The 20,619-nt window shown below is 44.3% G+C and overlaps 1 protein-coding gene across 1 annotated transcript in view; it reads right to left on the reverse strand.

Moving 5' to 3' along the window:
* The window catches only part of TRHDE (thyrotropin releasing hormone degrading enzyme), a 2,205,852-nt gene that overhangs the window by 805,756 nt on the left and 1,379,477 nt on the right, over positions 1 to 20,619 (reverse strand). Inside the window, exon 9 of the mRNA XM_069229561.1 lies at positions 12,159 to 12,346. Coding sequence (XP_069085662.1) covers positions 12,159 to 12,346 — 188 coding nt within the window. The remainder of the gene's footprint in view (positions 1 to 12,158; positions 12,347 to 20,619) is intronic.

The raw sequence follows: 20,619 nt of genomic DNA on the forward strand, positions 1-20,619 counted from the left end.
TTACCCAGAATCCTTTGCAAACCTCAAAATCTGGCTAAAGAAACACGTTTTCCTCACATTTCGGTGACAGAAAGTTCTGGAATCTGAGAGGAGCCACAAATTTCATTGTACCCAGCGTTCCGCCAAGTCTCCCGATAAAAATGATACCTCACTTGTGTGGGTAGGCCTAGCACCCGTGACAGGAAATGCCCCAAAACACAACATTGACACATCACATTTTTTGAAAGAAAACAGAGGTGTTTTTTGCAAAGTGCCTACCTGTAGATTTTGGCCTCTAGCTCAGCCGGCACCTAGGGAAACCTACCAAACCTGTGCATTTTTTAAAACTAGAGACCTAGGGGAATCCAAGAAGGGGTGACTTGTGGGGCTCTGACCAGGTTCTGTTAGCCAGAATCCTTTGCAAACCTCAACATTTGGCTAAAAAAACACGTTTTCCTCACATTTCAGTGACAGAAAGTTCTGGAATCTGAGAGGAGCCACAAATTTCCTTCCACCCAGCGTTCCCCCAAGTCTCCCGATAAAAATGATACCTCACTTGTTTGGGTAGGCCTAGCGCCCGTGACAGGAAATGCCCCAAAACACAACGTGGACACATCACATTTTTTGAAAGAAAACAGAGGTGTTTTTTGAAAAGTGCCTACCTGTAGATTTTGGCCTCTAGCTCAGCCGGCACCTAGGGAAACCTACCAAACCTGTGCATTTTTTTAAACTAGAGACCTAGGGGAATCCAAGAAGGGGTGACTTGTGGGGCTCTGACCAGGTTCTGTTACCCAGAATCCTTTGCAAACCTCAAAATCTGGCTAAAGAAACACGTTTTCCTCACATTTCGGTGACAGAAAGTTCTGGAATCTGAGAGGAGCCACAAATTTCATTGTACCCAGCGTTCCGCCAAGTCTCCCGATAAAAATGATACCTCACTTGTGTGGGTAGGCCTAGCACCCGTGACAGGAAATGCCCCAAAACACAACGTTGACACATCACATTTTTTGAAAGAAAACAGAGGTGTTTTTTGCAAAGTGCCTACCTGTAGATTTTGGCCTCTAGCTCAGCCGGCACCTAGGGAAACCTACCAAACCTGTGCATTTTTTAAAACTAGAGACCTAGGGGAATCCAAGAAGGGGTGACTTGTGGGGCTCTGACCAGGTTCTGTTACCCAGAATCCTTTGCAAACCTCAAAATTTGGCTAAAAAAACACATTTTCCTCACATTTCGGTGACAGAAAGTTCTGGAATCTGAGAGGAGCCACAAATTTCCTTCCACCCAGCGTTCCTCCAAGTCTCCCGATAAAAATGCTACCTCATTTGTTTGGGTAGGCCTAGCGCCCGTGACAGGAAATGCCCCAAAACACAACGTGGACACATCAAATTTTTTGAAAGAAAACAGAGGTGTTTTTTGAAAAGTGCCTACCTGTAGATTTTGGCCTCTAGCTCAGCCGGCACCTAGGGAAACCTACCAAACCTGTGCATTTTTTAAAACTAGAGACCTAGGGAAATCCAAGATGGGGTGACTTGTGGGGCTCTGAACAGGTTCTGTTACCCAGAATCCTTTGCAAACCTCAACATTTGGCTAAAAAAACACGTTTTCCTCACATTTCAGTGACAGAAAGTTCTGGAATCTGAGAGCAGCCACAAATTTCCATGCACTCAGCGTTCCGCCAAGTTTCCCGATAAAAATGATACCTCACTTGTGTGGGTAGGCCTAGCACCCGTGACAGGAAATGCCCCAAAACACAACGTGGACACATCACATTTTTTTAAAGAAAACAGAGGTGTTTTTTGCAAAGTGCCTACCTGTAGATTTTGGCTTCTAGCTCAGCCGGCACCTAGGGAAACCTACCAAACCTGTGCATTTTTGAAAACTAGAGACCTAGGGGAATCCAAGATGGGGTGACTTGTGGGGCTCTGACCAAGTTCTGTTACCCAGAATCCTTTGCAAACCTCAAAATCTGGCTAAAAAAACACGTTTTCCTCACATTTCGGTGACAGAAAGTTCTGGAATCTGAGAGGAGCCACAAATTTCCTTGTACCCAGCGTTCCGCCAAGTCTCCCTATAAAAATGATACCTCACTTGTGTGGGTAGGCCTAGCACCCGTGACACGAAATGCCCCAAAACACAACGTGGACACATCAATTTTTTTTTAAAGAAAACAGAGGTGTTTTTTGCGAAGTGCCTACCTGTAGATTTTGGCCTCTAGCTCAGCCGGCACCTAGGGAAACCTACCAAACCTGTGCATTTTTTAAAACTAGAGACCTAGGGGAATCCAAGAAGGGGTGACTTGTGGGGCTCTGACCAGGTTCTGTTACCCAGAATCCTTTGCAAACCTCAAAATTTGGCTAAAAAAACACGTTTTCCTCACATTTCGGTGACAGAAAGTTCTGGAATCTGAGAGGAGCCACAAATTTCCTTCCACCCAGCGTTCCTCCAAGTCTCCCCGATAAAAATGCTACCTCATTTGTTTGGGTAGGCCTAGCGCCCGTGACAGGAAATGCCCCAAAACACAACGTGGACACATCAAATTTTTTGAAAGAAAACAGAGGTGTTTTTTGAAAAGTGCCTACCTGTAGATTTTGGCCTCTAGCTCAGCCGGCACCTAGGGAAACCTACCAAACCTGTGCATTTTTTAAAACTAGAGACCTAGGGAAATCCAAGATGGGGTGACTTGTGGGGCTCTGAACAGGTTCTTTTACCCAGAATCCTTTGCAAACCTCAAAATTTGGCTAAAAAAACACGTTTTCCTCACATTTCAGTGACAGAAAGTTCTGGAATCTGAGAGCAGCCACAAATTTCCATGCACTCAGCGTTCCGCCAAGTCTCCCGATAAAAATGATACCTCACTTGTGTGGGTAGGCCTAGCACCCGTGACAGGAAATGCCCCAAAACACAACGTGGACACATCACATTTTTTAAAAGAAAACAGAGGTGTTTTTTGCAAAGTGCCTACCTGTAGATTTTGGCTTCTAGCTCAGCCGGCACGTAGGGAAACCTACCAAACCTGTGCATTTTTGAAAACTAGAGACCTAGGGGAATCCAAGATGGGGTGACTTGTGGGGCTCTGACCAAGTTCTGTTACCCAGAATCCTTTGCAAACCTCAAAATCTGGCTAAAAAACACGTTTTCCTCACATTTCGGTGACAGAAAGTTCTGGAATCTGAGAGGAGCCACAAATTTCCTTGTACCCAGCGTTCCGCAAAGTCTCCCGATAAAAATGATACCTCACTTGTGTGGGTAGGCCTAGCACCCGTGACAGGAAATGCCCCAAAACACAACGTTGACACATCACATTTTTTGAAAGAAAACAGAGGTGTTTTTTGCAAAGTGCCTACCTGTAGATTTTGGCCTCTAGCTCAGCTGGCACCTAGGGAAACCTACCAAACCTGTGCATTTTTTAAAACTAGAGACCTAGGGGAATCCAAGAAGGGGTGACTTGTGGGGCTCTGACCAGGTTCTGTTACCCAGAATCCTTTGCAAACCTCAAAATTTGGCTAAAAAAACACGTTTTTCTCACATTTCGGTGACAGAAAGTTCTGGAATCTGAGAGGAGCCACAAATTTCCTTCCACCCAGCGTTTCCCCAAGTCTCCCGATAAAAATGATACCTCACTTGTGTGGGTAGGCCTAGCGCCCGTGACAGGAAATGCCCCAAAACACAACATGGACACATCACATTTTTTTAAAGAAAACAGAGGTGTTTTTTGCAAAGTGCCTACCTGTAGATTTTGGCCTCTAGCTCAGCCGGCACCTAGGGAAACCTACCAAACCTGTGCATTTTTTAAAACTAGAGACCTAGGGAAATCCAAGATGGGGTGACTTGTGGGGCTCTGAACAGGTTCTTTTACCCAGAATCCTTTGCAAACCTCAAAATTTGGCTAAAAAAACACGTTTTCCTCACATTTCAGTGACAGAAAGTTCTGGAATCTGAGAGCAGCCACAAATTTCCATGCACTCAGCGTTCCGCCAAGTCTCCCGATAAAAATGATACCTCACTTGTGTGGGTAGGCCTAGCACCCGTGACAGGAAATGCCCCAAAACACAACGTGGACACATCACATTTTTTAAAAGAAAACAGAGGTGTTTTTTGCAAAGTGCCTACCTGTAGATTTTGGCTTCTAGCTCAGCCGGCACGTAGGGAAACCTACCAAACCTGTGCATTTTTGAAAACTAGAGACCTAGGGGAATCCAAGATGGGGTGACTTGTGGGGCTCTGACCAAGTTCTGTTACCCAGAATCCTTTGCAAACCTCAAAATCTGGCTAAAAAACACGTTTTCCTCACATTTCGGTGACAGAAAGTTCTGGAATCTGAGAGGAGCCACAAATTTCCTTGTACCCAGCGTTCCGCAAAGTCTCCCGATAAAAATGATACCTCACTTGTGTGGGTAGGCCTAGCACCCGTGACAGGAAATGCCCCAAAACACAACGTTGACACATCAAATTTTTTGAAAGAAAACAGAGGTGTTTTTTGCAAAGTGCCTACCTGTAGATTTTGGCCTCTAGCTCAGCTGGCACCTAGGGAAACCTACCAAACCTGTGCATTTTTTAAAACTAGAGACCTAGGGGAATCCAAGAAGGGGTGACTTGTGGGGCTCTGACCAGGTTCTGTTACCCAGAATCCTTTGCAAACCTCAAAATTTGGCTAAAAAAACACGTTTTTCTCACATTTCGGTGACAGAAAGTTCTGGAATCTGAGAGGAGCCACAAATTTCCTTCCACCCAGCGTTTCCCCAAGTCTCCCGATAAAAATGATACCTCACTTGTGTGGGTAGGCCTAGCGCCCGTGACAGGAAATGCCCCAAAACACAACATGGACACATCACATTTTTTTAAAGAAAACAGAGGTGTTTTTTGCAAAGTGCCTACCTGTAGATTTTGGCCTCTAGCTCAGCCGGCACCTAGGGAAACCCACCAAACCTGTGCATTTTTTAAAACTAGAGACCTAGGGAAATCCAAGATGGGGTGACTTGTGGGGCTCTCAAAATGTTCTGTTGCCCAGAATCCTTTGCACACCTCAAAATTTGGCTAAAAAAACACGTTTTCCTCATATTTCGGTGACAGAAAGTTCTGGAATCTGAGAGGAGCCACAAATTTCCTTGCACCCAGCGTTCCGCCAAGTCTCCCGATAAAAATGATACCTCACTTGTGTGGGTAGGCCTAGCACCCGTGACAGGAAATGCCCCAAAACACAACGTGGACACATCACATTTTTTTAAAGAAAACAGAGGTGCTTTTTGCAAAGTGCCTACCTGTAGATTTTGGCGTCTAGCTCAGCCGGCACCTAGGGAAACCTACCAAACCTGTGCATTTTTTAAAACTAGAGACCTAGGGAAATCCAAGATGGGGTGACTTGTGGGGCTGTGACCAAGTTCTGTTACCCAGAATCCTTTGCAAACCTCAAAATCTGGCTAAAAAAACACGTTTTCCTCACATTTCGGTGACAGAAAGTTCTGGAATCTGAGAGGAGCCACAAATTTCCTTGTACCCAGCGTTCCGCCAAGTCTCCCGATAAAAATGATACCTCACTTGTGTGGGTAGGACTAGCACCCGTGACAGGAAATGCCCCAAAACACAACGTGGACACATCACATTTTTTGAAAGAAAACAGAGGTGTTTTTTGCAAAGTGCCTACCTGTAGATTTTGGCCTCTAGCTCAGCCGGCACCTAGGGAAACCTACCAAACCTGTGCATTTTTTTAAACTAGAGACCTAGGGGAATCCAAGAAGGGGTGACTTGTGGGGCTCTGACCAGGTTCTGTTACCCAGAATCCTTTGCAAACCTCAAAATTTGGCTATAAAAACACGTTTTCCTCACATTTCGGTGACAGAAAGTTCTGGAATCTGAGAGGAGCCATAAAATTTCCTTCTACCCAGCGTTACCCCAAGTCTCCAGATAAAAATGATACCTCACTTGTGTGGGTAGGCCGAGCGCCCGTCACAGGAAATGCCCCAAAACACAACATAAACACATCAAATTTTTTGAAAGAAAACAGAGGTGTTTTTTGCAAAGTGCCTACCTGTAGATTTTGGCCTCTAGCTCAGCCGCCACCTAGGGAAACCTACCAAAGCTGTGTATTTTTGAAAACTAGAGGCCTAGGGGAATCGAAGATGGGGTGACTTGTGGGGCTCTGACCAGGTTCTGTTACCCAGAATCCTTTCCAAACCTCAAAATTTGGCTTAACAAACACCTTTTCCTCACATTTCGGTGACAGAAAGTTCTGGAATCTGAGAGGAGCCACAAATTTCCTTCCACCCAGCGTTCCCCCAAGTCTCCTGATAAAAATTATACCTCACTTGTGTGGGTAGGCCTAGCGCCCGTGACAGGAAACGCCCCAAAACACAACGTGGACACATCATATTTTTTTTAAGAAAACTGAGGTAATTTTTGCAAAGTGCCTACCTGTAGGTTTTGGCCTCTAGCTCAGCCGGCATCTAGGGAAATCTACCAAACCTGTGCATTTTTAAAAACTAGAGACCTAGGGGAATCCAAGATAGGGTGAATTGTGGGCTCTGACCAGGTTCTGTTACCCAGAATCCTTTGCAAACCTCAAAATTTGGCTAAAAAAACACGTTTTCCTCACATTTCGGTGACAGAAAATTCTGGAATCTGAGAGGAGCCACAAATGTCCTTCCACCCAGCGTTCCCCCAAGTCTCCTGATAAAAATGATACCTCACTTGTGTGGGTAGGCCTAGCGCCCGTCACAGGAAATACCCCAAAACACAACGTGGACACATGACATTTTTTGAAAGAAAACAGAGGTGTTTTTTGCAAAGTGCCTACCTGTAGATTTTGGCCTCTAGCTCAGCCGGCACCTAGGGAAACCTACCAAACCTGTGCATTTTTGAAAACTAGAGACCTAGGGGAATCCAAGATGGGGTGACTTGTGGGGCTCTGACCAGGTTCTGTTACCCAGAATCCTTTGTAAACCTCAAAATTTGGCTAAAAAAACACGTTTTCCTCACATTTCGGTGACAGAAAGTTCTGGAATCTGAGAGGAGCCTCAAATTTCCTTGTACCCAGCGTTCCGCCAAGTCTCCCGATAAAAATGATACCTCACTTGTGTGGGTAGGACTAGCACCCGTGACAGGAAATGCCCCAAAACACAACGTGGACACATCACATTTTTTGAAAGAAAACAGAGGTGTTTTTTGCAAAGTGCCTACCTGTAGATTTTGGCCTCTAGCTCAGCCGGCACCTAGGGAAACCTACCAAACCTGTGCATTTTTTTAAACTAGAGACCTAGGGGAATCCAAGAAGGGGTGACTTGTGGGGCTCTGACCAGGTTCTGTTACCCAGAATCCTTTGCAAACCTCAAAATTTGGCTAAAAAAACACGTTTTCCTCACATTTCGGTGACAGAAAGTTCTGGAATCTGAGAGGAGCCATAAAATTTCCTTCTACCCAGCGTTACCCCAAGTCTCCAGATAAAAATGATACCTCACTTGTGTGGGTAGGCCGAGCGCCCGTCACAGGAAATGCCCCAAAACACAACATAAACACATCACATTTTTTTAAAGAAAACAGAGGTGTTTTTTGCAAAGTGCCTACCTGTAGATTTTGGCCTCTAGCTCAGCCGCCACCTAGGGAAACCTACCAAAGCTGTGTATTTTTGAAAACTAGAGGCCTAGGGGAATCGAAGATGGGGTGACTTGTGGGGCTCTAACCAGGTTCTGTTACCCAGAATCCTTTCCAAACCTCAAAATTTGGCTTAACAAACACCTTTTCCTCACATTTCGGTGACAGAAAGTTCTGGAATCTGAGAGGAGCCACAAATTTCCTTCCACCCAGCGTTCCCCCAAGTCTCCTGATAAAAATTATACCTCACTTGTGTGGGTAGGCCTAGCGCCCGTGACAGGAAACGCCCCAAAACACAACGTGGACACATCATATTTTTTTTAAGAAAACTGAGGTAATTTTTGCAAAGTGCCTACCTGTAGGTTTTGGCCTCTAGCTCAGCCGGCACCTAGGGAAATCTACCAAACCTGTGCATTTTTAAAAACTAGAGACCTAGGGGAATCCAAGATAGGGTGAATTGTGGGGCTCTGACCAGGTTCTGTTACCCAGAATCCTTTGCAAACCTCAAAATTTGGCTAAAAAAACAAGTTTTCCTCACATTTCGGTGACAGAAAATTCTGGAATCTGAGAGGAGCCACAAATGTCCTTCCACCCAGCGTTCCCCCAAGTCTCCTGATAAAAATGATACCTCACTTGTGTGGGTAGGCCTAGCGCCCGTCACAGGAAATACCCCAAAACACAACGTTGACACATCACATTTTTTGAAAGAAAACAGAGGTGTTTTTTGCAAAGTGCCTACCTGTAGATTTTGGCCTCTAGCTCAGCCGGCACCTAGGGAAACCTACCAAACCTGTGCATTTTTGAAAACTAGAGACCTAGGGGAATCCAAGATGGGGTGACTTGTGGGCCTCTGACCAGGTTCTGTTACCCAGAATCCTTTGCAAACCTCAAAATTTGGCTAAAAAAACATGTTTTCCTCACATTTCGGTGACAGAAAGTTCTGGAATCTGAGAGGAGCCACAAATTTCCTTCCACCCAGTGTTCCCCCAAGTCTCCAGATAAAAAAGATACCTCACTTGTGTGGGTAGGCCTAGCGCCCGCGACAGGAAATGGCCCAAAACACAACATGGACACATCACATTTTTTTAAAGAAAACAGAGGTGTTTTTTGCAAAGTGCCTACCTGTAGATTGTGGCCTCTAGCTCGCCGGCACCTAGGGAAACCTAGCAAACCAGTGTATTTTCGAAAACTAGAGACCTAGGGGAATCCAAGATGGGGTGACTTGTGGGGCTCTGACCAGGTTCTGTTGCCCAGAATCCTTTGCAAACCTCAAAATTTGGCTAAAGAAACACGTTTTCCTCACATTTCGGTGACAGAAAGTTCTGGAATCTGAGAGGAGCCACAAATTTCCTTCCACCCAGCGTTCCCCCAAGTCTCCCAATAAAAATGATACCTCACTTGTGTGGGTAGGCCTAGCGCCCGCGACAGGAAATGGCCCAAAACACAACTTGGACACATCAAATATTTTCATAGAAAACAATGCCTACCTGTGGATTTTGGCCTCTAGCTCAGCCGGCCCTGGGGGGGGCAGAAATGGCCTAAAGTAAATTTGTCCCCCACCCCTCTAACCCCCCCCGGGAGCGACCCTTGCCTACGGGGTTGCTCCCCCTGCGTGACATCAGCGCCAAAAAAAAAATCCTCGGTGCCTAGTGGTTTCTGCCCCCTTGGGGGCAGATTGATCTACAATCGGCCAATCTGCCCCCAAGGGGGGCAAAAATGGGCTAAAATAAATTTGCCCCCCCACCCACTCCCCCCGGGGGTGACCCTTGCCTACAAGGTCGCGCCCCTTGCGTGACGGCGCGAAAAAAAGATCCCTGGTGCCTAGTGGTTTTTGCCCCCCTTGGGGGCAGATTGACCTAAAATCGGCCGATCTGCGGGCAGAAATGGCCAAAATACAATTTGCCCCTCCAGGGGAGCGACCCTTGTCCAAGGGGTCGCTCCCCATCTGTAAAACAAAAAAAACAAAAAATCCCTGGTGCCTAGTGGTTTCTGCCCCCCTTGGGGGCAGATCAGCGTAATCAAAATAGGCTGATCTACCCCCCAGGGGGTCAGAAATGGCCTAAAATAATCCCCCCCCCCAGGGAGCGACCCTTGCCTAAGGGGTCGCTCCCCGTGCGTGAAATTCATGTTAAAAAAAAACCTCCCTGGTGTCTAGTGGTTTCTGCCCCCCTTGGGGGCAGATTGGCCTCATCAAAATAGACCAATCTGCCCCCAAGAGGGGCAGAAATGGCCTAAATATAATTTGCCCCCTAGGGGATCGACCCTTGCCTAAGGGGTCGCTCCCCACCTAAAACAGAACCAAAACAAAACAAAAAGAAAAAAAAAAAATGATCCCTTGTGCCTAGAGGTTTCTGCCCCCCCTGGGGGCAGATCGGCCTAATAATAGGCCAATCTGCCCCCAGGGGGGGCAGAAAAGGCCTTCCCAAAAAAATGCCCCCCTGGGAGCGACCCTTGCCCAAGGGGTCGCTCCCTTATGTCGATTTAAAAATAAAATAAAAATCCCTGGTTTCTAGTGGGGTTTCAAAAGCCGGATTGCAAGTAATCCGGCTTTTGGAACCCTGGGAGAGACTTCAAAGGGAAGGAAATACATTTCCTTCCCTTTGAAGCCTCTCCGGGCCTCCCCCACGTGATTGAAAGAGAAATGCTGAGCATTTCTCTTTCAATCGCGCTGGAAGCAGAGCTTCCAGCGCGATGGGGGAGACCCTGTGACTAATCAGCGTGCGCTCGCACGCTGACGTCACAGGGGGGTGGGGGGAGTCGGGGGTGGAAGGGGAAGGGCTTCCCCTTCCATCCCTGACTTTGGGGGGGTGGGGGGAAGCACACAGAGGGAGCGAGAGCGCTCCCTCTGGGCTGTGTGCCGAGGACGTAGTGGTTACGTCTTCGGCACAGCAGCACTGTGCCGAAGGACGTAACCACTACGTCCTCTGCACAGAAGGGTTTAAGAGTGCTTGTTTATTTGGGTGTCCTGCACGTTCAGGTGATATTTCTGTTTCAGAAAATCATTTAGCTGTATACCACGGTGTCTACTTGAATGTTACAAAATTATATTCTACTAGCTTTCCAGGCAAAGATGTTCGGATGTTGCACATTTGCAAGACCACTCAGCTGAGTCTCTGTTAACATGTTATTTATGTGCATAAGCAGTAAGCAGTTCATTGCTTATCACTCATGTTTTGCATTAATAACAAATTCTGAGCTTTGTAAGCCAAACTATGAGTTATTTTAAGATATTAATTAATGTGATTGGTGCTGCACAAGTACAATTTTTTTACCCCACATTTACACTCATTTTGGGGAATAACCAGATTCCTTTGAACTCCTGTGGTTGGTTAGCTTCCTTCTTCCAGTGATTCAGAGACTTTCCTTAGACTTTGAATAAAACAGACCCATATCAGTCAGTCTACTTGATAGGACTAGCTGGGTAATTGTAGTCTTTTTTTATGATTTTATTATGCTAACTCCCTTGAACGATTAACCATTCTTTTGCCTTTTGTAATGATTACTTTGGCTAGTAAATACATCTCTAAATGTGAATATTGTCTCAAACCTTTTCCTTAAAATAACTGGCTAAATATAGAATACCAGGATTTTGCCCTTTCCTGCAACTTGACTTCCATAAAATTAGATATGTTTGGGCATCAACATTAACCCATATTTGGAAATAAGGGCTCTTTACTGACTGGAAGCATTATTGGGGGCATTGCAGTACGAGAGTGTGTTGCAATGCACCCAGAGTAGGAGCACAGTAATAATATGAAGCTAAATTGAGATGACATTGTCATAGCTGTAATAGAAGTTGGGCATTAATGGGTAAAGGTAGTAATGGGACAGTGCACTGACAGGTAATAAGTAGGCATCTCTGTGTGTTGTAGGGATAGAGGGAGGGATCTGCTCGGAGAAGGGCAGAGAAGGGAAAACTGTGTTATGGCATGGGAGCCCACTGTCTGCTTTCACTGTTCAGGAACAAATGGGGAAAGAGGCTTGGTTGTTGCTGAAGCCAAAGACTTATGAGATTTTTCCGGGTGGAATTATCACCCTGTTATATTAGGTTTGGGGTGGGAACACAAGTCTGCTCAGAATCTGGTGGAGTGGTATTCCATACGGTGATACTGTTGCACCCAACTAATATTCAGGGCTTAATCCTACTGGAATTGGCAAAGCATCCATTGTGGAACAGAGTTCCCTCTTCACTATAGTGTTCTACTCAACTAGCTTCAAAATGGCTGCCAGAATGGTTCAGTGTATTAATGTTCACTTCTGCAACATGCAGCAATCAGGCAGCCATGACTTTGAATTCTAGGAAGGCTGACTCAGTCTTCGATCCTTTTGTGGTAGGTATGTTGAGCACCATAGCATTAGTTAATACTAAAATACATTATTTGCAGATTTTAGAATGGAGGAAGTGGTATGTTTGAAAAGGTATAAAGGTATTATTCATATTTCATTAAGAATTTTCTTTCAATATTGAGGGTTCACTTTTAAGAATACAGAAAGTACTAAATCACATAGGGACAATTCAAACAATTGAAAAGAAAATCCAAATGTCCATGAAATAACAGCAATTACAATCAAGGCCCCACCCTACTCCCAAGTACCTGTTATTTCTAAGTTCCGAATCCCTGGTTTTGGCACCAATGTCGTAAATGAAGTGTTCCTGCGTAATTCCTATTACGCCATCTGCAGTTTCATTCCTGATGATTGTGATAACTGGATAACCCATCTGCATGGTCCACTGGTCCATCACTTTTTGGATGTTTACAGATTTACCTTCCTTCCTTAATGCCTTGAAATATCAACATAGAAAGAAACATTAAAATACTCAAAATATTGCATACCCGTGTGAAGGTACTCAAAGCATTTTCATGTTGTACAATACATCACTGACTTTTTATTCAATGTATTTCTTGTTAATGTATATTGTGTCAGCCCCTGATATTTCTTGAATGCAAATGTATGTATCAAGAATGGGTTTAGCTATAAAGCAACGGAAAGTTACACAGAGAAAAGGGTTAAGGCTAAGGCTCATTTACATATTAAAATGTATATGGACAGGAGAGAGAACTGGGAGATGCAAATTCCCTGTAGGTGTAAGCCTATTGACAGGAAGAGCTCTTATCCCCCAATGCTGAAAGATACTAATACAATTGTTCTTATCGGCAATAAAAAATACATTATTGAAAAGTGCTAGAAAACCAGGTTGCACAGTAAGTTGAAAGCAGAGTCAATGCATAGCATCATGCTGTTCTAGCCTTCTTGACTATTTGCTGCCCTCCCGCTTCTCCTGAACATAGAACTATAGTACATCCAATATGCATTTCTTGCTGGTAGCATAGTGGTTAGCTTAGAAGTTTAATTGGTCACCACATATATTTCAATTTCTTAATCATTACTCTTATAAGGTCCCTCTTAGAATTTCAGTAGATTATACCTTCTATGGAAATCACAAAACCTCTGAGACATACTTCCCTAACTCTAAGAAAATGTACATTTATGTTTGTATGGCCTTGTTTAAAACCCACTGATTTTCAGCCACAGAAAATTCACCTGTGTAAAGTTATTTCTAAGGTGGCAGCATCTTAGCTTTTTTTGATCATAGCAGAGAAAATAGTTTCCCTAAAGTGTTCTGGTACCCTGCATCACCTGTAAATGTGGAAGTGCTTGGGGATATTTCCCACATCATACACGTATTAATTGCAAGTATAGGACTTTGAGGATGTGTGGTGTCTCATTCAGAAAACACACAGAGACTGAAACAGTGGAGTAGAAAAACTGGAAGTTTATTTCATATAAAGCTGCCACACCTGGGAAGCATCACAGAGCCACCTTCAGCCTCTCTTCAACTGAGACAGAATCTCTCAACATTCCAGATTTGACATAATAACATTCCAACACTGACATATCAACATTCTACCCATACCCAAACTCACCTAGTGACATAAGAACACTAAAGTTATTTTCCTCTTAGGAGAACACACCTGGAAACAGTACAACCACTAAGGCGGTCATTATGAACATGGCGGTGTGGCCCACCATGCCGGCGGTGGCGAGTAAAACCGTCAGCCGTAATGAACCCAGGCCTCCATCAGGCAGCCTGGCGGTGGTTGGAAACATTATCCAACAGGGCAGCAGTGCTGCCCCTCGGATAATGTTTCCTCAGCCACCAGCCTTAAACGGTGGCGGAAGGGGTGCACCGGGGCACCCCTTGGGGCCCCTGCACTTGGCATGGGCAGTGCAGGGGCCCCGATGCAGTGCCCCATCGTGCAGGTCGGGCAGTGATCTGCGCGACGGGTGCAGTTGCATCCGCCGCACAGAGGCACTGACGGCGACTCCATGTGGAGCCGCCGTCAATGTCCCGGCCAGGCCTCACTGTGGGCCGGTGGGCGGAAACAATGTTTCCACCCGCCTGCCCACAGGAATGTTCCTAATACGCCCGGCAGGGATACGGGGACGCTGGCGGTCAGTGTTTTGACCGCCAGCATGAACACAGCGTTTTTTACCGCCGTGTTCATAATGAGGGCCTAAATCCTGTTTTAAAAAATAAAATAAGAACAAATAAAATGTACATGACAATGAAACCATTGCTTATAAACATGTAATATCACAACAATATCTAAATTACCCTAAACATAATATAAGGGGAAATACCTGTGGATTCACAAATACCTCCCATCCAAAACTAAAATCTGTCAAAGTCGAAACAGAGGTGACAAAGTTGTGACTATCAAACATTTCCTTTTGCTTGGACTTAGCTTCTGCTATATTTCTCTTTAGCTTGTCATCAATATCATCCAGTTCTGCTCCAAACTTTACCCACCTAGTTTTCTAACTTGTACAAACCTTGATAGCAGGTGTCCTGCCTCCCAGCAATTCAAAAAGAGACACCTGGGTAGATGAATGGAGATTGGTACAATAACTTCAAACGTACGGTGTTTATCACAACACACCTGTTGGCAAAAGCCCAATGAATAGGTTTGAATAACACGTGGCTGATTCATTCCACCTGGCCACACCTGGTTTGGGGATGATATAACAAAGTTTTCAAATGTTTAACATCCCCAGATTTTAGAAACCTGTCTACCTCCTCATTGACAAATTGTACACCGTTATTCAAAATCATAAATTGTTACTCTTCCCTAAAGAAAATATCCTTCAAAAATTGAATGCCAACCTTGGCATTCAGCTCAGCTACAAATTTTACCCCAGGCCATTTTGAATAGAAATCAAACACTACCAACACAAAGTGGAACAGACTCAGTGAAGTAGTGACAGGGCCAACCAGGTCAATATCAACCTTCTCCCAAGCCCTAAACAGACATTGAATAAGCTGTAAGGGAGTTTATTTTTAATTACCAAGCTCTTTTTCAAATTAGCGCATAAAAAAGACTCCCTACCTAAATGGTCAACCTCTTTGCCCATTGAGGGGCACCTCAATGTTTGTCTCACTGCCACTTAGTAAAAGTGTATCCCCAATGTTGTTGTGAGCTGCCTTGATCAACCTATCCCTTATACCAACAGGAGGAACCAATTTCGCTGCTCTCAAAAAAAAAAACCATCATCCATTGACAACTTAGCATAAATCATTCCAAAAAGGTTGGCAAGAACTCAGAGCCATTTTTTCTGAGGGCCATACATTAGTTGCATACCTAGTGGCTAACTTCAGGTTCTCATCCACCAACATTTCCACCTTCCACTCAAACTCTGAAATATCATGCGCATCCTGCAAATCAAGTGCTACAATCAAACAATTCTCTCAAGTTGATCCTCACCATTATCCACACATTCCATTTCAAATGCAAATCTAGAAAGAAAATCAGCTATTACATTCTTTGCCCTTCGAATGTGTACTATATACAAAAGAAATTGCAACAGTTTTGTAGACACTCTGGAAAGCCTAGGTGTCTGGTCTTTAATTTCACCACTACTCGGGATAGCCACCAGAGGTTTATAATATGTTTTTGCAGTGAATTTATCGCCCCAAATGGGCCAACTATTTCTTTTGAACAGTAGGGGTGGGTGATATATTCTGCTCTGCCGGTGGAGTTTGCGGAGTTTTGAGTTCCCAAAAACTCTACAGAGTGGCATGGAGCAGAGTTTTTCCTCTCGCTTGCATTTGCCAACTGTAGGTTCGTGAGCACGAGTGAGAAAAATCAAATAATAGACCACCTCCCGGCGAGATTCCTGAATGCAAGCAGTCGCGGTAGGACACTACCGCTCATGTTGAGGAACCTTCGACTCATGTTGAGAACATTTACTCGAGCAGCAAAAAGAAGAAGCAACTTACCACACTCCACTGCTTGCGGAACTCCGCCTAGCATGGCAGAGATTTTTCTGGGCAAATTCTACTGCTCTACAGTGGAAAAGTGGGTCTCCACTTCTCTCAACTTAGAAACATATCCAATTATGTTTGTCAACTACCATGACATTGAGTGAAGGCAGCACCTAGGCCATGATTACTACAGCATTACAACAGCATCTATAGCAATACAACACAACAACCTCAGACCAAAAGACTTCAGGATTTTGGACCTTGGCAACTGTCTCTTTAGCCACTCAAATGAGTCATGGCATGTTGAATCCCCAATAAAAGGCACATTCTTCTTAAAAAGCGCAGTTAACGGATTAATGTGTGAGGCATAGGCAGGAATAAAGCAGAAAAAATTCACACAACCCTGTAAAGGATTTGAGACCTATTTTAGCAGTGGCTGGTATTACACCAATTAGAGCCTTAATCAAACCATGCCTTTGTTCAATCCTGTCACCAGAGCACATATGACCCAAATACTCAACCTTTTTTTTTACAAAGTTCACATTTCTCTATTTTCACCACTACCCCTTCTCTTGCAAAATATTCACTACTTGATTAAGAATGACTTCATGCCCCTCCTTAGTTGCTGCAAAAATGAACATGTCGTCTTGAAAAGCAACAACCCTTTTCACACCTCTGAACAACTTGTACTTAATTATTTGAAAAACAAATGACGCTGAAGCTAATGCAAATGACATCCTGCAGTATAAGAGTGTACCAATCAGAAAGACAAATGCTGTATAATGTCTAGAATCTGGTCTAAGGCCACTTGATGGTAAGCTGAGGCTAAGGTTAATTTTAGTAAACTACTTTGCCCCAGAAACTAGTGCCAGAAGATCAGAAATATTTGTAAGAGGTTTGCAATCAAGTAAAAAATCCTTGTTAAGACTCCATAGGTCCACTCAGACTTTTAATTCACTACTCTATTTAAGTGCTAACTCCAAAGGTGATAACCATAAGGAAGCCTCAATTGGTTCTAAGTTTCCCTTGTCACATGAGCCTATCAATTCCTTCTTGAGATCTTCCCTAATAGACAAGGGCACACTTCATAATTTATGTTTCACAGGAACCGAACCATGCTTTACTTTGATTCTGTGTTGAAAAGCATTAATGTTGCCCAGTTTATCAGAGAATTCAGATGGAAACTTGGCCCTCACCTCGTCCACCAATCTTTCACCTAATAATATCAAAACCTGGTCTTTAGTGCCAGGTCTCAAAATAATCTTTAGGAGACCTTAGTAGAACCAACTGAATATACATAACCCTTTGACTGCCACTTAATCCTTTCCAAAAATATTTTTTTTCCTTGAACATTGATATGTCCTCTAACAAAATGTCTTCCTTCATGGGACACTAGGGCATGATCAGGGGGTTCCAGAACTCTATCCAGCCATTTTCATGAAACAGTTCCTTGGTTATAATAGTTATTTGGCCCCAGAATCCAACAGGAGTCTCACTGATCTATCACCCACCAATACATCAACATATGGGTCCATACAATCAGTTGGATTGCCTTTAGACATGCATTCTTCTCTGATAACCAAAACCTTGTCTTGGAGCTCCTCTTGGAGTTTGTCCAAATGATTATCATTCTTTTCTTCCACCAACTCAGTGACAACATTGTTCACCCTTTCTGTTTGCTTCGTCTGACTATGACACACCTTTGTAAAATGTCATAATTTGTTGCAATTTCTCCAGGTACATTACTATCCAGACAGTGTTTCCCACTTTTAAAGTGAGCAATATTTCGACATCTGAAATATAAAATAGTTTAAAAATAAATGTTTTTGGTGACTTGGCAGCATCTTTAGCATAACTTCACTCTTTAACTTAACTCCTTAACACTATTTTCCCTTTTTGTAATACAATATTAATGTCATCAGTTTTTATCTCCTCGAACTCCTTCACAAAGATTTGCGATGTATTTTTGCTCTTAGCTATGCGCAATATTTCATCCAATGTTGGTTTACCTAATAACTATAGTTTTTTGTTGTATAGTCTTGTTCGTACAGTGAGGAAAAAATTGGACATGAACCAATTGATCTGTGAAATTTTAAATGACAATCTGCCACTAGCCTCTTGAGTGATGACAAATAAGTATCTATATTTTATCTGCTATGTTGTCCTCACGTGAGGAATTTGTGATGTAACATCCCCAGACTGAGCTGCACATGTTTCTGTATGCTCATCTATTACTTCATCATCATCCCCTTCCACATCAGGTAAATGTTGAAAAATATCACAACCTTCAAAACCTAAGGAATGCACCAAAACCTTTTTTTTACCATTCTGGTCAAAATCTGGATACACCAATTGCATTACCAAATCATTTTCTCCACCCACCTCGTGGTTCACCAGGCGATTCTAAAAATGGTGCTGGCTGATTTACTGACTGCATCATAGAAACATCCTATTGTGCATAACACTGACAGAAATGCCATTTCTGACACACTTTGAAACAGATGAGTCCTTGTCTGAGGCTTGACCTGTAAATATGAGTGTGAATATCTCTGAAAAACAATTCCAAGTTAGACACACCAAGGACCCAGTACGTGTGTCCTGGATGTGTACAGATGATGAACTGTTGATAAAAAATATAGGTATCACTGTTGAAAGACTGTAACAGTGACACACCAAAGACACAGTGTAACACTGATGTGCCCTACTGATAACATGAAGAATACAAAAGTGCATATCACTGTATAAACAACTTAATAGTAACATGCCAAAAGAACAGTATGTGTATTGCAGTCGTGCTCAATTTGCTGATGACACACTTAGATAACAATGAGTGGATAACTAATGCACAGCTGTAGTTCATTCTCTTGCATTTTGTCCCATTTCAAAATGGCTGTGCTCAGGCAATGGCCATCGATAACTTAGCTGATAACACACTAAGCGAACAGTGCCTTTACCAGTGATGCACACCTGTCTCAATTTAAAATGGAGCACAGAATATGTCTGACATATTTGCGCTGGATTCCCAGACTGACACAGTGGCCCAAGGAATATGCTACTGCTAGGCTAGCCAATCGCAGGCTGAGTCACAGCTAGATCCATGTCCCACATTTGGATGCAAAATACTTTCAAAAGAATGAGAAAACTGTGAAAATGCAAGTCTCTCTGCTCAACAGGTACTGCATCTTTCAAGAGCTATAATTACTCATGACACTCCAGGTAAGTGCAACAAAACTTTTAAAGTGGTTGTGGGTTTGGTACCCGTTGTGGCCAAAACCATTGTGTGTTAAATGGGTCATGTATCAACTCCTCCTCATTGCCAGGAAAAGATGAGGAGTCTCATTCAGCAAAGGGTGGAGTAGAAAAATGTGAAGTTTATTTTGTATGAAGCAGCGTCAAGCAGCCATCTTCAGCCCCTCTTCAAAAGACACAGAGGGGGTCATTCTGACCCTGGTGGTAAAATCCGCCAGGGCCAACGACTGCGGGAGCACCGCCAACAGGCTGGCGGTACCGCCGCGGTCAGAAACGGAAAACCGGCGGTGTACCGCCGGTTTCCCGCTGCCCTGGGGAATCCTCCATGGCGGCGAGCTAGCTGCGCCGCCATGGGGATTCCGAGCCCCATACCGCCATCCAATGGCATGGGCACTGCAGGGGCCCCCGTAACAGGGCCCCACAAAGATTTTCAGTGTCTGCCATGCAGACACTGAAAATCGCAACGGGTGCAACTGCACCCGTCGCACCCCTTCCACTCCGCCGGCTCCATTCGGAGCCGGCATCCTCATGGAAGGGTGTTTCCCGCTGGGCTGGCGGGCGGCCTTCTGGCGGTCGCCCGCCAGCCCAGCGGGAAACCCAGAATACCCGCGGCGGTCTTTTGACCGCGCAGCGGTATTCTGGCGGGCCCCGCCAGGCCGGCGGCGGTAGCCGCCGGCCGGGGTCAGAATGACCCCCAGAATCTCTCCCAACATTCCAGCTTTGACATAATAACTTTCCAACACTGACATATCAACATTCTACCTATACCTAAAGTCACCTAATGAGATAAGAATACTAAAGGATGTTTTTCAAATCTTCATTGGCTACACCCTCACCATCCTCTCGAAACTTTTTATCGTCCCAAACCTAGTTCCAGCTTTGCAGTGGTAGTAAATCCACCATAGTGGTGAATTTTGCTTTATTGCATACATACAATTCACCCAATAAGACTTTTGTGAACATAAATACTTCATGAACACTTAATGCTAAGGTGTGCATTCATATATACCTCAGTGCCTTCGTAAATGTGTGCTCATTTTGATGTTATCACACCCAAGCACAGCAGAGCTCTTATTGGCTCTGCTTGCAGCTAAATAAAAAATGTTGCTGTGCTCAATTGAAGCTGGAGGTGCCATTAGCCCTGCGGACAGAGACAAATTCTCTTCTGCAGCTCCTGAACTCAGATAAAAAGTAAATGCTAGCTCTTGCCACTTAAATGTGGTAGCTTGCCTGGAGTGCAGCGGAGCAGGGTCGTCCTGCACATGGAACAAATAGGCCTGTAATAAAGAGTAAACACTCTTGTTGGTGAAATTTCCATCTCTATCCTTGACTGCATTCAATTGATCATGAAATGGCACTCCAGTACCTATCTATTGCGTCACTGCCCATCACTGACCACTTCCTCCATCAGTGTCCACTTCCTATTAGTGTTCACTTTTAGCATCACTGCCTGCCCCTTCATCATGGCCTACCTAGTCTGTCACTGCCCATGGCACCTATCAAGGTCTACCTCTCCTGCCACTGTCCTTTGTTTGGAAATC

The sequence above is a fragment of the Pleurodeles waltl genome, chromosome 4_1 (assembly GCF_031143425.1).
Source record: "Pleurodeles waltl isolate 20211129_DDA chromosome 4_1, aPleWal1.hap1.20221129, whole genome shotgun sequence".
Lineage (NCBI taxonomy): Eukaryota > Metazoa > Chordata > Amphibia > Caudata > Salamandridae > Pleurodeles > Pleurodeles waltl.